General features: G+C 40.9%; 1 protein-coding gene across 1 annotated transcript in view; it reads right to left on the bottom strand.

Annotated features, from left to right (window-relative positions):
* LOC133440587 (neuroendocrine convertase 1-like) overlaps positions 1–12,053 on the bottom strand; it is a 228,783-nt gene extending 216,730 nt beyond the window's left edge. The window contains exons 1-2 of the mRNA XM_061717903.1: positions 11,937–12,053; positions 10,346–10,521 (exon numbers count right to left, since the gene is read on the bottom strand). Of these exons, the coding sequence (XP_061573887.1) occupies positions 10,346–10,516 (171 nt within the window). The 5' untranslated portion in view covers positions 10,517–10,521; positions 11,937–12,053. The remainder of the gene's footprint in view (positions 1–10,345; positions 10,522–11,936) is intronic.
* Between the last annotated feature and the right edge of the window lie 3,441 nt (positions 12,054–15,494).

Genomic DNA, 15,494 nt, shown 5'->3' with positions numbered 1-15,494 from the left:
ATTAGTGGGTACCACTAGAAAAGACAAAATCATTTCACCATATTGACGTGTTAAACTAAAGTGTGTCCTGCAATTAGCATCACAGGTGTCTTGCAGTTTGTTTAAAAAAATAATAGGATTGAATAAAGGAGTTGTCTGAGATGATCAAAAAGAAAATAATAGACAGGAATCTTAAAAGGTGAAGGCTAGAAGACGATCTCCCAGCTTGATGTTCCTGTCATACCTAAGCTATATGACCCTCCTGGGCTTGTTCACGAGAGGAAAAGTGATGACAAACTGAAGAGACAAATAATATGAACTGTAACCAAAGAGCTCAGAACAACTCCCAGAGAAATTCAAGGTAAATTCCAAGGTAAAGCTACTGTACATGAGTTCCAGATCACGCCATCTGTCACTGTTTGAATAAAGAGGAGGACCGAAGAGGACTGAGGAAGACTCCACACTGGCCGAAACAGTGGATTAGTCTTTAGAGGCATCTATGAGCCCTGCTCTAAAATATGTTTTTGGAAAGAGCTAAAAACCTACAGTCTGGGGAAGAGACCCTTCAAAACTGAGTTGTGGGAGGGGTTTGCTCATGAGGATTGGGCTAAACTACCTGTTGAGAGGTGCAGAAATCTCCCTGGGAGTTACAGGAACCACTTGATTGCAGTGATTGATTTAAGTAATGAGTGATGAAGTAAAGTTGAGGGTACCAACTAATTCGTCAGGCCAATGTCATTAGTTTCTCTCTTAGTTTCTCTTCCACAATATAAAAGCAATGTCTCATTTTCATTAGTCAGTTTGTAGTAAATTATTATAAACTAGTACTTACTATTATTTAGCTTCAGGTTATTTCAGTGACCATTGTGGGTTCTTCTGTCTTCAATGTAAGGGTACCAGCAAATCTGTCCTCAAGTGCATATCTTAAATAGTGACTTTGATTTCAATCACTTCAAGTATCTTTACCTTTTTCTTGGAGCCAGATTAACAAGTTCTGGGCTTCACATCCTGCCCTCAGCCCTTATCTTGCCCGTATGTGAAAGTGGTGCTCGTCTGCCAGTTATGGGTTCACGTGGCCTGAATTTCAATCCCTAATTAGGTAAACGTTTGAAACAATCAAAAGGAAACTTGATCCGAGTTTCTGTGTCATACTCCTAAATAACTTTTTAGCTGCTTTTAGGATAAAACATTTCTGCAATGACGTAATACAAAGCATCCCTGTTACATTTCTCAGTGGTCCATGTCAGACGTGTCTGGCAGAACAAGTCCTGTTTTAATCCGCCCAGCTTTCAACATATGCAGCATAACTGCTTTCAACACCTTCTGCCAAGACAAAGCATGAAAAAAAACTCAAGGACATGCACTATAACCAATCAGTTACTGCAATTAGTGTAGTCACAATAACTCATAAAGCTTTATCTATTGGTTACTATGTCTACATCACATTAATTTTACAGATATCTTTTTCCAAAGTGACATGGGGATTAAACCAGCAGCTTCTACTAAAACACTTCATGACTGCACCGACACCAATGATCAAATAGCACAACCACAAAAACAAATGTCACAGTGAGTCTAATAATTGAATGCAGTGGTCAAAGTTCAGAGTTGAAGCATCCACAGGAGACGCGAGTGAAGCTGCTGCTGCTGATGGTCTCCAACAGACCAACAGAAAAAGGGAGGAAAAAATAAACTGAAAGGAGGTTTGGATGGTGAAGAGCATGAAGGACAAACAAAAACAAACACAGGCATCAAGAGTCATTGAGGCGGTGGGGGAGAGCTGTGTGAGGTGGTCCACCCTATGGAGAAATCAGCAGCTGGTTTGTTCGCTAACAGCCCTACAGGGGCTGTGGACTCCACAGGCACAACGGTGGAAAAGCAGAAAACATAGAAGGGAAGGGGGCTGGGGGATGGAGCAGTATGCTGGGGGCTAAATGGGGTGAGTAGTTAAGGCTTGTTGCTTACAGTATTGGCAGGAAATGCAATAATGGAAATGTGAGGGGTGTGAGTCGTTTCTACAGTCCATCTAAAAATGAAAAATGGAAGGGTCTTTCTATTTTAAAAGGGCATTTCAATTTGTTTTGCAATTAATTGCTCAATCTATAATTTTGTCATTTTAACCATCATTTTATTTTGACATAAAAACATGGAACTCATCAAGTCCTTAACTAATGTCTTTGACCAGAGGTTCCCAAACTTTTTCTGGTGGGCCCCCCTTTGGTTTCTAATAAAATTGTTGACATACACATGTTGAGACTGCACCTTTTTACTTTTTTGCCACATCTGTGTGTGCTTTACAGCTATGCAAAACAAAATGTGTTTAAAAACATGGACAATACCCCGTCAAAAACCAGTCCACTATGCTCAGAGGCGATTCTAGAGTCTCTTTGGGGCCTAAGCAAAAATTCACAAGGGGCCCCTCCAACTAATTAATCAACCTTATACAGTAAATAATCTGACGAAAAATGTGAACGAAAAAAAAAATGTTAAAGGAGCCTGAGGCCGGATTGTGGCAAGATTTATGAAAAAAATCCGTATACATTTTAAGTTTTCTAGTAATAATGTCAGATGAAGCGTTCCAAACCAAAAAGAATGAGCCCTCTAGTGTATCTCTCCTTTGCCTTGAACAGGCTGTGTGCTGCAAAATGTGCTGCAATTCTGGACCCGAATTTCCCGCGCTGGGCTGCGGATGTGACGTCACAGGACGCTGCATGTACGTTCTCCCCGTTCTCCCCGTTCTCCCGTGCCGGCTTCACTATTGGCTGCAGTACCCCCAACGGCCGTCGTGGTGAAGGGTGGCGCTAGAGAGTCTCATTTCTTAAAAGGAGCCTCAAGCTCCTTTAAACATTGCTTCAAAATAGAATAAAACAACACTGGTACATAATGCACAATTATTTCCATCCGTACACCTTAGTAGGACATTTTCTAAATTTCTTGCCAATGAATTCTATAACATTTTTAGCTTGACAGTTAAGTTTAACGGGACACAGCTTTGTGTCAAAAAATACTTCTGTTAGTTTGTAAATCACTGAATGATTTAAGACCAAGACCGAGTCTTGATGTTGCCAGATCAACAGCGTTTACAACTGCCTTTGACTGAATTTTTCAAACCTTTCTGAGTTTAAGTGGAGGGAGTACAGGACAGGTGTGATGTCTCCGAGTGTTTGTCGAAAGCCGAGCAGCAGGATTTTGTAAAAGCTGCAAGCGATAGAGAGGTTTGATTAATTCCAAAATAAAGTGCATTGTAGGAATCAAGCCGGGAACTGATAAATGCATGGATGGCTTTCTCAAGGTCACTATGTCTCAGGAAGGGCTTGACTTGATCAATGAGACAAAGTTAAAAAAAGCTTTCCTTGGCAACCAAGCCAATCTGTCAAACTACTGTCAAGGGTCCCCCCCAGAGTTTTGACAAAGTGGTGAAGGTGAGGGGCTAAAGCATTGAGACCTGGAGCTACTGCAGATATGACACTGCTGGGCTGCTTGGACTAGTTTGATGTCATCTAAACAACTGTGGGTGGAACTGAATGTGCTTGATGAGCCGGGCTTAATACGCAGATAGATTTGTAAATCATCTGCAGATGAAAGGAGACATTATGTTATTAAGAAACTCCTGTTTGTTAAACAGGACCTAAACCACTGCAGCACAGGTCCCTGAAGGCCAACATTTTCATTCAAGCATTTCAGGAGCACTGAGAGATCCAAAGTATGAAATGCTGCAGTGAGGTCCAGCATGACTAGAAGCACAGGTTTTCTAGCATCCAGGAACAGGAGGACAGGAGGATGTCATTCTGGACCTTCAACAGAGCTGATTCATTGCTATGACGGGTTCTGAATCCAGATTGCAATTTCTCAAAAATATGATTATCTTCTACAAAGGGGACCAACTGATAGAAAACAACTTTCTTTGAAACCGATTAAAAATCAAAAAGGTAAACAGGACACTGATCTAACATTTGACAGAACTGTAGTATTAGGCCTCTTTAGCAGAGGTCTGACCACAGCTACTTAAAAAAAGATCATACAGATCCTGAAGTAAGACAGCTGTCAATGAAAGAGGTGAGACATGGATCCTACTCTGTTAAAAACCTGTTGAAGCAGTCGAACAGAATCCAGAGGACAGTTGTTTGGTCTCAACTGCTGGACACTGGCTCAAACATATTAAACCCAGCAAAAGGCACAGAAGAAGAACATATATCAGGACTTTTCCTTGCCACTGTTTGGTTTAAGGATTTTCTCCCACTAGGGGAGTTTTTACCTGCCATTGTTTATGTAATAATTGCTCAGGGTTTATGTTCTGGATCTCTGGAAAGCGTCTAGAGACAACTTTTGTTGTATTAGACGCTATACAAATAAAATTGAAAAATGTAATTGAATTGTTAGAAGTATTATTAATGTTAACCTTACAGAGGCCACCTTGTCAACAAAATAATGAAGAAAGTCAAGCAGGCTGGCTTCACATTTTTAAAAACATTGGAAAGTGGATTTGTAACAGTCCGAATAGAGTTGGAGGAAATAACACTTGACAAATACTGACATTTAGAATCTTTGACAGCATTTTGATAGCCGGAGAGACTATCCTCAATGTACCCAGTGATACATGTAACTTTGCGCGAGTGGAGTCATTGAGCCAGCGGTCTGGTTTGGTTTTGATGGGTCTGTGCTTAAAACGTGCAATGGAGTCCAAAATCCCTAAACAGGTGGTGTGAAATGAGAAGATAAAGTTCTCAGGGCACAGAGGAGAAGCCAGTTGATCCCGCGTGAAAAGACTTGTGTTCGTGAAAGTCGCAGCAAATTCTCCAGCTGTGGTGGAAGTGATGATGTGATGGTGCCAGGCTGGAGTGAGAGATTTGGCTGTGGGAAGACGAACTGAAAACTCCAATATGACTGGGAATTGGTCTGAAATACAAGTATTACATATATCTCAGAATGGATACTAGAAGCCCATGGGAAATTATAAGATCCAGTATGTGACCGTGCTTATGTGTGGGGGTATTAACTTGTTGATTGTACCAGGTTAAAAGAGACCTTTGTAAAGCTTTGAAAAGTAATTTGCCATTTGGGAGGGTGGGTAGCAAACATGAATATTAACATCTCCGCAAATCTGCAAACTGTCATATTTTGGCATTAATTCAGAAAGCAACTCTGAAAGCTCATAAATAAAATCCTTATTTTATTTGTTCAGACGAGTTAAAATTTGAAAATATTTTTGGAAAGACCTCTGAATTCCTCTGAATTAAAGTGAAAAGAGGCCACCCAGCTCGTTATCGGTGCTCAGCTCAAAAGCCCGTATCTCTGATGGTAAGGGGGTGTATTAGTGCCTGTGGGCAGCTTGCATGTCTGAAAAGCAAATATCAAAGATTATAGGTGTATACAGATCCAGGCACCATCTTTTTCAGGGGAGGTCTCCCATCTTTCAGTGAGACAATACTAAACTAAACACCACATTACAAACGCATGCCCTCTTAGTGGAAGAGTGTGGGTGCTGAACTGACCTGTCTGCAGTCCAGATTTTTGACACAAAACATTTAGTACATCGTGAACCAAAAATAGGACAAACACGACCCAGAACCATTGAATCCTATAATCAGACTTGACAAAACTCTACAAAAAGGTTTCCTGAGTTCCAAGATGAATAAGGTCTGTTATGAAAAGAAAAGGGGGTGGTATACAGCAGCAAATACAACTTTTTTAATATCTCAACTTTTTTTTTTTTAATGTTCACTTTCATCAAAATCAAAATAACCTCTCTTTTTTCCCTTAAGAAAGTATATACTGTATAGTAGTATGATATTCTCGACTTTCAATATTTGATATGATTCTTATGTTATTCTATATGGGCGTATGGGATTTTCAAATCATAACATTCCGCACTTATTTACATTTTTCATACTTTTTTTGAATTTTTTTCAGAAAAAAACTTGTTGGAGAAATGTTACATAATGTAATTTTAAGTAATTTCTAAAATCTTCTAAGCTCACGTGCAGAAGCATTGTGTAAGAGTGTGTCCACCACCGTCCTTTATCTTCTTTATCTCCCCATATTCTGCTCTCCCTGCCCATTTCAATATTGAGGAGAGTTTTATTAAGGGCCACAGTAAGACGTGCTCAGGCGCTCTCTGTAATTTTCCGACAAAGTGCTTTAATCCATCACACAGCCAACATGTGGCCTTTGCAGCCATATATCATCTAAGCCCAGAAAGAAAAGAAAGAAAGAATAAATTGTGCTCTCCTCCATCCTCTCAACCACTTCGACTTGTCCCTTTCTTCTACTCTCCACCTTCATGTCCGTCCCCCACGTGTGAGGGAAACCACATCTTCCCCACACATTCTACAGTCAAGTCCTCTCTCTCTCCATTTACAAATGAAAGTGAGGTATTTGTGAAGATGGAGTGAGGGTAGGGGTGGGCGGTAAGCAAAGGGGGAAAGAGAAAATGAAAGAGATGGAGCTGGGCAAGAGTGAATGAGTGCGAGAGGAAGAAAAAAAGATAAGGAAAAATGGAGGAAAAAATTACTAGAATGAATGAAATTGCACACAAAAGCAGGCTATAGGAAGGCAGTGTGTGTGTGTGTGTGTGTGCATGTGTGTGTGTGTGTGTGTGTGTGTGTGCGCGCGTGTGTGTGTGCGCGTGTGTGTGTGTGTGTGTGTGTGTTTGCATGAGGCAACAGAAACAGGCAGAGAAGGGGTGGAGATGATGGAGGGGAAGAAAAAAAAAAAAAGTGCAGCATTTCCCAGCATGCAGCTGGTGCTGTGTTGCCCTCTGTGTTGCCCCCGGCTAACACCTGCTTCCATTTCGCTTCCTCCGCCCTCCTCGCACTGAGGAGCAGCGATGAACTCTGGGCCCCCTGACTAATGGAATGGGCCCTCGCTCGCGACCATTAGAGGATTGGTGTCCCTTCTGGCACCCCTGAGTGCCCTACAGAACCGAAATAAGCAGCGGGGGGGGGGTAGGTAGAAGATGGTGGCAGGCCTTTTTCCTTTTGCCTAACGCGCACAAACACACACACACACACACACACACCTGGCTGTAACATAACAGCCCGGAGTAATCCAGCCAGAGGAAGGCTTGACACAGCTTAGCATGTAACTCAGGTTCTATTACAATTCCTGAATCAGGCGTAAGGGTGTGAGGTTTCAGAGACGGAGCCGTCTGAATACGGACAACGGCAGACCTGGCTGATCGTGACGCGTTTCTGTGATTTCATTTAGCTGGCAAATCCTGCGCTCTACCTCAATTACATCTCCTTTACTCAGACGGTACACACACCTCCAGTGTACGGAGGGGGAGGAAGGGAGGAGAGGAGGGGAGGAGATGGAGGGTTGGGAGCACGGAGCAGATTGAGGTTTGAATCTCTTGATGAGCTGATAGTACGTCCGCAGACACCGAGCCACGCTGTGCCACAGTAATGTTATGCTAATGACATGGTAATCTGCCTGCAGTATTCCACCTCACTGGAGAGAAGGGGAGGCCTTTCACCATTGGTTGGAGACCAGGGACTTCCTGAAGTCAGAGTTCATGACGAGATCCGGCATAAACACATGTGCACGCACACACATACACACACACACCCTGGAACTTCAATCTTGTGAAGAAACGATTTCAGCTCAGACAAAAAGCAATGAAAAACACTGTCTAATCTGCCCTTTAATCGGATTTGCAAACTCTTAACTAAGCAAGAAATAATACCTGTAAACAATGCAGCATCATGCGGAGCTGCTTAAAACTAGGTCGACGGCACTGTGAGAAAAGCCATGAAGCATTATCAGCATGTCTTATCAAACATGCCGGTGTTTTACGCCGACATAATGCCAAACAGAAAATGGTCTATCTTAGATCGGGATCCCACTTCTTTTTTTTTTTTTTCTCCCCTTTTGTCATCGCGTGAGAAAACCTGCATCTGTGACGGCTGTCATTACTTGTCTAATCAGAGCATTTCGTCCTGGATCGTAACGATTTCACAACCCCAGTCGCTGTGGGCTGGAAGCAGGTCTTACTAACATAAGGTGATAACATCCTGCTATCATTTTCTATATCTTATCTCACTTTATTGGGCGTGAGGGAATTAAATATTCCTTTCAAAGGAATGGTTACAAATTAAGAAAGCCTTCCTTAAAAAAGGTATACATTGTAAAACACAAGAAAAATATATATAAAAGACTAGCCAAGAAGGCTCCAGACTATGTGAATCCTGAAGAAGGACCTGCAGACGGCACCAGCATCGCAGCCGTCTGTGTGGCATACGTTTTTCCTTTGTATTTTACTATTACAAAATGAATATGTCAAGTATGCACAATGGAGACACGCAGTGACATTTTCCTGGATGCCGAACACTAAATCAAAGAGACCAACAATGCGTTGAGTGCCAGCACGGAGACATTTGATTCCCATTCCACTCATGTGGCATTAGCACAGGAATGCCAGCAGACATCACAATCCTCCCAAGCTGGCATCAGCCTTGTCACACTTTTCATTCCACTTCAGCGTTTTCAAAACTATCTAACGCCATACATCACAGCAAATTGTAAGCCCCTGCTTGTTTCTTGACAGACGATATTTTTTCTGCACACAAGGTGCAAATCACAGGTGACACAATTAAAAAGGGACTCCGCTTAACAAAAGGCGATCCTCCCTCACTGACATTCAGCGTGGGTCTGTGGCAGCAGCAGGTAAGAGAACCGGACCTGAGGGGATCATGAAAGCACACCGTCTGGGACTCGCTCGCGTTGATGATTTTGCTGATTTGGACACATTAGTACGACATAAACGCAGTGTAAACTGAAGATGGACAACTCCAGCATTACATCATTGTTGAACCTGTTTAAATGGCGTATAATTAAAATAAATCCGGTGCATAAACACAGAGAAAAAATTCATGGAAAAAGGCGTTTTCTAATATTTTGGTCATTACGCGACTGCATCGAGGGACTATAAGTAGCAAATAAAACGGCATAAAAACAATGGAGGACAAAGCAGAGGTGTTTGCGTGCATACACCAGGGACGATCAGAGGGAGGAAGAGAGGGAGAGACGGGGGTGGACTGTCCAATGCTCTCCTGATAAAGGTCAAAGACATGTTTTATTCATGATCCAAGCAGCAGAGGCAGCAGAGGCAGCAGGGCCAAGGTTACAAAGAGCTCGCGTCCCCACTGCCCAGAGAAAAGCTGCACACAGCCTGACGTCAGGCCAGCGGACGCTCCCAATAACTGCTCGATCAATACTGTTAAAATGCTTGCACATCTACTCGCGTCACATATCATTAACTCAAATCTTAAACTGAATGAATTACTGTTGAAAGAACAATGGATTTTACTCTTTAAACAGATTAAGTATCAAACCGTGGCGATCATATGTCTGTACAGGTTTGTCTGTACAGCCATTTATATACAGAGTCTTACAATGATCTGATCAAATGTATTACATTTATTTGCGCTACTGGTTTTTTAACATCTGTGTGTGTTTTACCCTCTCCACCAGTCAAGATGGATTTCTTAAACTCTGTTTTTAATGTAAAAGTACACCCCATCCCGATGACCTGCGCCGATTTCAAAGTCTATCGCATTTTAAAGAAGGAAGAAGATAAATAAATGATCCCCCTTCTCAATTCCCGAATATAACAGGCCACAGAAGGAAAGAGTGCTGATTCATAATGACTCTCACCTTTTAATCTTTTCAACTGTGAATCTTTCATGAACGTTCACACTCAAGAGAATCAGGCAAAGTTCATTTCAAAAATCACTTACACCCTCAACTCCGTCTTTGAATCTTCCCTTTCAGAGGAACTTATATGCTCCAGCTCACCAAGACCTGCTGCAAGCCCTTTTTCTTTTCTTTCTTTCTTTTTTGTCAGTGAAACCAAGAACATTAAGGGAGCTGACACACTCTCAGATTCAACAACCAAAGTAACCTTTAGAGTATTGATGTAGATAAATCACATCTAGTCCTCTGACAAATTGAAAGATTTCAGTATGACAGATTAAAACTCAGGCAAACAGTTAAAGAAGCTTTCATCTCCAGTGGTATTCAGTCGGAGTCTGTATCGCAGACATGACAGACAAAAACACCACAGACAAAAGTATGTGTGAGTGCATGCGTCTCCTTTCAGAGAGCATATATGTGTCCTCTCCCGTTTTGTGAGTCAGTGTGTGGGTTAATCTGCGCAGAGCGCCTTCTCCGTGAGTCTTTCATCAGATACGAAATATTCAGAAACGCTGCTGTAATTTGATGAAAGTCAGATATCCCTCAAGTAGCAAATAGAAGTCAGCACTTTGGCAACTCTCAAAAAGAGAAAGAAAACAACTCTCAGCTGCTGGGTTTTTGCCCCGACAGGCCCGTAGGTGGAGGCGGTAACTGGTTTTAAACGTGCACTGACCTGGTGTATGAACTCCAGCCGCTGCTGCTGGGCCAGAGCTCTGGCGGCCCTGGTGCCTCCATCCATCTGAACGGCATAGAAGACATGGCGGTTGGTCCCATGATGCCCCTCTGTGGTCACTAGCGTCCTCTGCAGCACGCAGCCATACAGAAGCACCAATGTCCTGAACATGGAGCCTTTCAGGAGAAGATCAGAGGTGTCAAGTAACGAAGTACCAATACTTTGTTACCTTACTTAAGTAGAAATTTTTGGTTATCTATACTGGAGTAATTATTTTTCAGACGACTTTTTACTTTTACTCCTTGCATTTTCATGCAATTACCTGTACTTTTTACTCCTTACATTTTAAAAACAGCCTCGTTACTCTATTTCATTTCGGCCTTTAAAAAAAAACTATCCAGTTAAATTGCTCCATCCGGATAGAGTGAATTTGGTTGTGGTTGTTTCAGATGTTCTTGTCCAGTTTTGTTCTTACATCCGTTCCCTCAGATTCCTGCAACTAAACTTGGATGTACATTCCAATAAAGGTTAGGATAAATGATAACATGCCTCTGAAGTTTGACTTTTTGCACCATTACAATACTTATAGGCAACTAGTCATCATATCTCCTGCTCTCTGAAACACATGTTAATGCTCAATAGTACACATATATGGTTCTTTAATATATTTGCATTATACTAAGATGCATTCATTTTCAATGGCTTTTGTCCTTAATGGCTTTTTTCCCCCTTACATTACTTTTACTTTTATACTTTAAGTAGTTTTGAAACCAGTACTTTTATACTTTTACTTGAGTAAAAAACTTGAGATGATACTTCAACTTCTACAGGAGTATTTTTAAACTCTAGTATCTATACTTCTACCTGAGTAATGAATGTGAATACTTTTGACACCTCTGAAGAAGATACAGGAGAAAATTAAAACGTATTGACTTTAAGGTAAAACGTGTATGTTGTGGTCAGTAAAGGCTCACTTTGCTGCACCACCTCATAATATTTCAGGTCTGTTTTGAATAAAAAGTGAGAGCGCTCTTCGTGAAACAGCCAGACCAGCACAGCGTAGTAAGCGCCGTGAGTACAGCTGGATCTAATCACGATTCATTATCACTGAGTCTACTGTCTGTCTTTTCAAATAATTGACTGTCTGGTGCATCAGTGGACATAAATTCACTTTCACCTTGAAGCATATTCAAATCTTCTTCAATCAACAGTTCAAAACCCAAACATCAAAAATGACAGAAAGTATCACATCTGAGAAGTTGATCAAACCCAACACCTGTCATTTCTGCCTGAAAACCTGCTATGACACAGCCTATTTTATTATAATCATTTGACCAGCAAATTATTTATAAGTTTCTTTGCAGACTAATATGCCCCACAGATAACCCTCACTTCTCGTATGTCCTCTACAAATATTAGTATGACACTTTAAATACCACCTAACTGCACAACCGAGTTTATGAAGTGTGGAATTCAGCAGAATAAGGAAAATTGGCAATTGTAGAAAAAAAGAAATTGCCCATAGCCACCTCCTCTGTGCTGCTGAGCTAAACCCGCTGCAGCTGCCACCTACAACATGTGAGCCACCCACCTGTAGCCACGCAGACTGAGACGTCCAGGAGAAACTCTTTCACCCTGCGTGATGAAAGCTGCAACTCTGGCACTGCGGGCCCCGAGCGAGACAACGCACTCTCTCCAGTTCCCAACCCACACGTTTAATCTCCTGGCCTTGATGCAAATGCTTCTGAGAGCACCAAAAACTGCGCCGCTCGTACTGCGTGATCTAACTTCCCTCTTTAAGCAGAACAGGAACTTTATCAGTCTGCATTAGGCTTGTACCTTCCTGTGAACAATGATGGAACAAAAAGTAGTCATCTAACACTTTTAGCCATCTATCCATCGAGTACATTTCCCCACAGTCTTACAGAACAGTCATTGCTTAAACGCCCACATCCCTCCCAAGACGCCACCAACATTTACTGGTGACTGATGAAGATGATCTGTTTTCCATACATTCGTTTATTTCATCTGCACTTAAATAAAACAGTATAGTTCATCTTTTACGTCAGTTGCTTCTTCTGTGCAGAAAAACAGCTGCTGAACTCTAAATGCATCATGTTGGTAATTCAGCTGTTTCACGTCACAGATTATGTAACAGCTGTTTTTATTGGTCTTTAATCATTACATTTGCTTGTCTTTTTTCTTTAACTCAAACATTTTTCAAACTGTTAATCATTGAAACGGTCCGTTCTGACGTTAAACATATGCAATTATCCGCATATCGGAAATAGAAAACTGGAAATTGTAACACACCAACTTGGCCCTCTGTAAAGTTTAAAAAATATATCTACTATTTTTAACAGATATATTGTTATTTTCTTCAATGTATCAAAAAAAATCCTTACTAGTTGTGTTAGTTTTTACCTGATGCTGCAAAAATGAGAGGCCACTTATCAGTTTCCACCCAAAATACACTCACTGACACACAAGCACAACCCTGAACCAGAAGATTAAGATCTCTCTCCAGATATAATTTTGTGTCTTTATCTGACTTCTCGTCAAAAATAAGAGCCTTCTCCCGCGGCATTTTTTTCTGCTCTGCAAACAACAATGCGGCTGACCGCTGTTTAAAGTCTGCAGCATCACTCAGCTCCCGTCTCCCCAGCCATGATTGAAATCGATAAGCTCACTCGGGGCTCAAGCCCCAGTCAATCCTGCAGAGGTGCGGGGCTGGCAGGGTGCACCCCACGCAGCCGGCAGCCCTCTGGCAGAGACAAAGTAGACGGGGAGGGAGGGAGGGAGGGAGGCAGGGGGGGAGGGATGGAGGAGAAGAGGAAAAAACGCACATGAGAGACACATTGAACAGTGTCAGGGCCTCGGGGCCCACTGGGACACTGATAAAGTACCTGGACATTTTTATAGACAAACTACTTATTTCCGTCCTCATATCGCTTGGGAAGACTGATAACTTTATATTCCTCTCAGCCAGAGGAATGAAAAGGAGGGGGTTCTTTCAGGAGTTTAATTGATCAAACTGTAGCCACAAGGGTTTTTTTTTTCTTTCCGGAGATAAAAGAGACTAGCACTTTCCTCGGTACAATACAGAGATCTTTCAGCAAGCAGATCCAACAAAAAAAATGTAGTTCATTATGCAAAGTCATTACCGGCCTCTGACTATAGTTCTTAAAGAGAAGGCGTCAATGGTGAAATTGTACTGCACAGGATTTCCAAAGGTCAAACTACCAGTCGTAGGATATCATTCTTTTTTTCTATTTTTTCCACACAATGTGCAGGTTATTATTCCCCCCAAACCTTTAACTTTGACATCAAGTCTAAAAGCCACATCCACCTTAAATGCTTGACAACAATAAATGACCATCTTTTCACCAGTCGCTGGTGTACAGAGGAAAGGCAAGTCCTAATTGTTATGGAAACCCAGAGGAAGGAATTATAAACTTCCCAGCAGCTAATCTGCAGTTGACCCTGTCTATGTACTAGGGCTGGGCGATATATCGAGATTTTAATATATATCGATATATTTTCAAACGCGATATGGTACGAGACAATATCGTTTATATCGATTTAAATTTTTTTTTTTAATGATTTTGATATAGCTTATTTTGTGACAAATTGACTTGAATGTTTTATTTGAGATTTGCACAAATGTTTTGTTATTTGCACAACTGTCAACCTCAGTGGAAAAGTCTGCCTGTTACCTTCTACATTGTATTAATTGCACAGTGTATTTTAATGTAATTGTTATGCAGGAAAGGGATATTTGTTTTGTTTTATTCAAGAAGCATTTTTATTCTATATATGCAGGCAGTTTATTTTTATTTCATTTGTTTTATACATTTTGATATTGTGCAGACCTCTGTTAATAAAGGAACCTGTGTGACATTTGGCACGAGGCTTTGTATTAAAACTGACTGTTTTTTTAAGGGTTTGCCTCAGAAAAAAATGAAGCTAACAGAGATGCTATAATGCTTTGGGGGAAACCCCAATTATGGCACAGAAAAAATATCAATATATATCGAATATCGCCATTCAGCTAGAAAATATCGAGATATGACTTTTGGTCCATATCGCCCAGCCCTACTGTGTACTGGGACGTGGACAGGGATGTAAGACGGGTGAAATTAACCACAATAGTTAAAACACCTTTGAGTCCTTGGACCGATTCAACCCCCATTCATCACTAGGTTCTACACAACATTACAGTTACAAGGACACCACTCATTGCTGTAACCAGAGGACAGTTAAAGATTTTCTGAAAGTCATAGATGACTGATGCAACTACCGTCACCATTAACATTAACACGGAGGCAGCCTAAGTATGAACATCATTGCGATGATACAGGTATTTTTTTTGTCCATAAAGGGGTAAAACCTGGTGTGGTCTGACTGTTTTATTAAGGTTAGAAGGTTGGATGAGAGTTCAGGTGCATTAGTTACCTATGAGCTCCTGTAAACGATCAAACTTACACAAAGGTTGAGATCTGAACATACATGGACACCACCGTCGTAAACACAGGACTGTCTCAGAAAATTAGAATATTGTGATTTTTTGTAATGCAATTACCAAAACAAAAATGTCATACATTCTGGATTCATTACAAATCAACTGAAATATTGCAAGCCTTTTATTATTTTAATATTGCTGATTATGGCTTACAGCTTAAGAAAACTAAAATATCCTATCTCAAAAAATTAGAATATTCTGGGAATCTTAATCTTAAACTGTAAGCCATAATCAGCAATATTAAAATAATAAAAGGCTTGCAATATTTCAGTTGATTTGTAATGAATGCAGAATGTATGAAATTTTAGTTTTTTTTAATTGCATTACAGAAAATAAAGAACTTTATCACAATATTCTAATTTTCTGAGACAGTCCTGTATATGAAACTTCAGTTCAGAGTACAATCAAAAAAGTTTAAAACACAAAACTATATCACTTTACTAAAACCCATTCCATTAGGACAAACTGTGGCGTGTTGTTCATAAAACAGATATGTATTTTTCTTCTACTGGGCCTCTTAAAAGTAACAGAGATAATAATTAGTAGCTCAAGAGATGTCTTGCCTTTATGAAATCAAACGTCAAAAAAGGCCTAAAGACAATGGGAAATTACATTCAAGCCTGGACG

This window comes from Cololabis saira, chromosome 3, assembly GCF_033807715.1.
Source record: "Cololabis saira isolate AMF1-May2022 chromosome 3, fColSai1.1, whole genome shotgun sequence".
NCBI classification, from domain to species: Eukaryota; Metazoa; Chordata; class Actinopteri; order Beloniformes; family Belonidae; genus Cololabis; species Cololabis saira.
The sequence above is the reverse complement of the archived record's forward strand: the minus strand, read 5'-3'. Positions and strand labels throughout refer to the sequence as shown.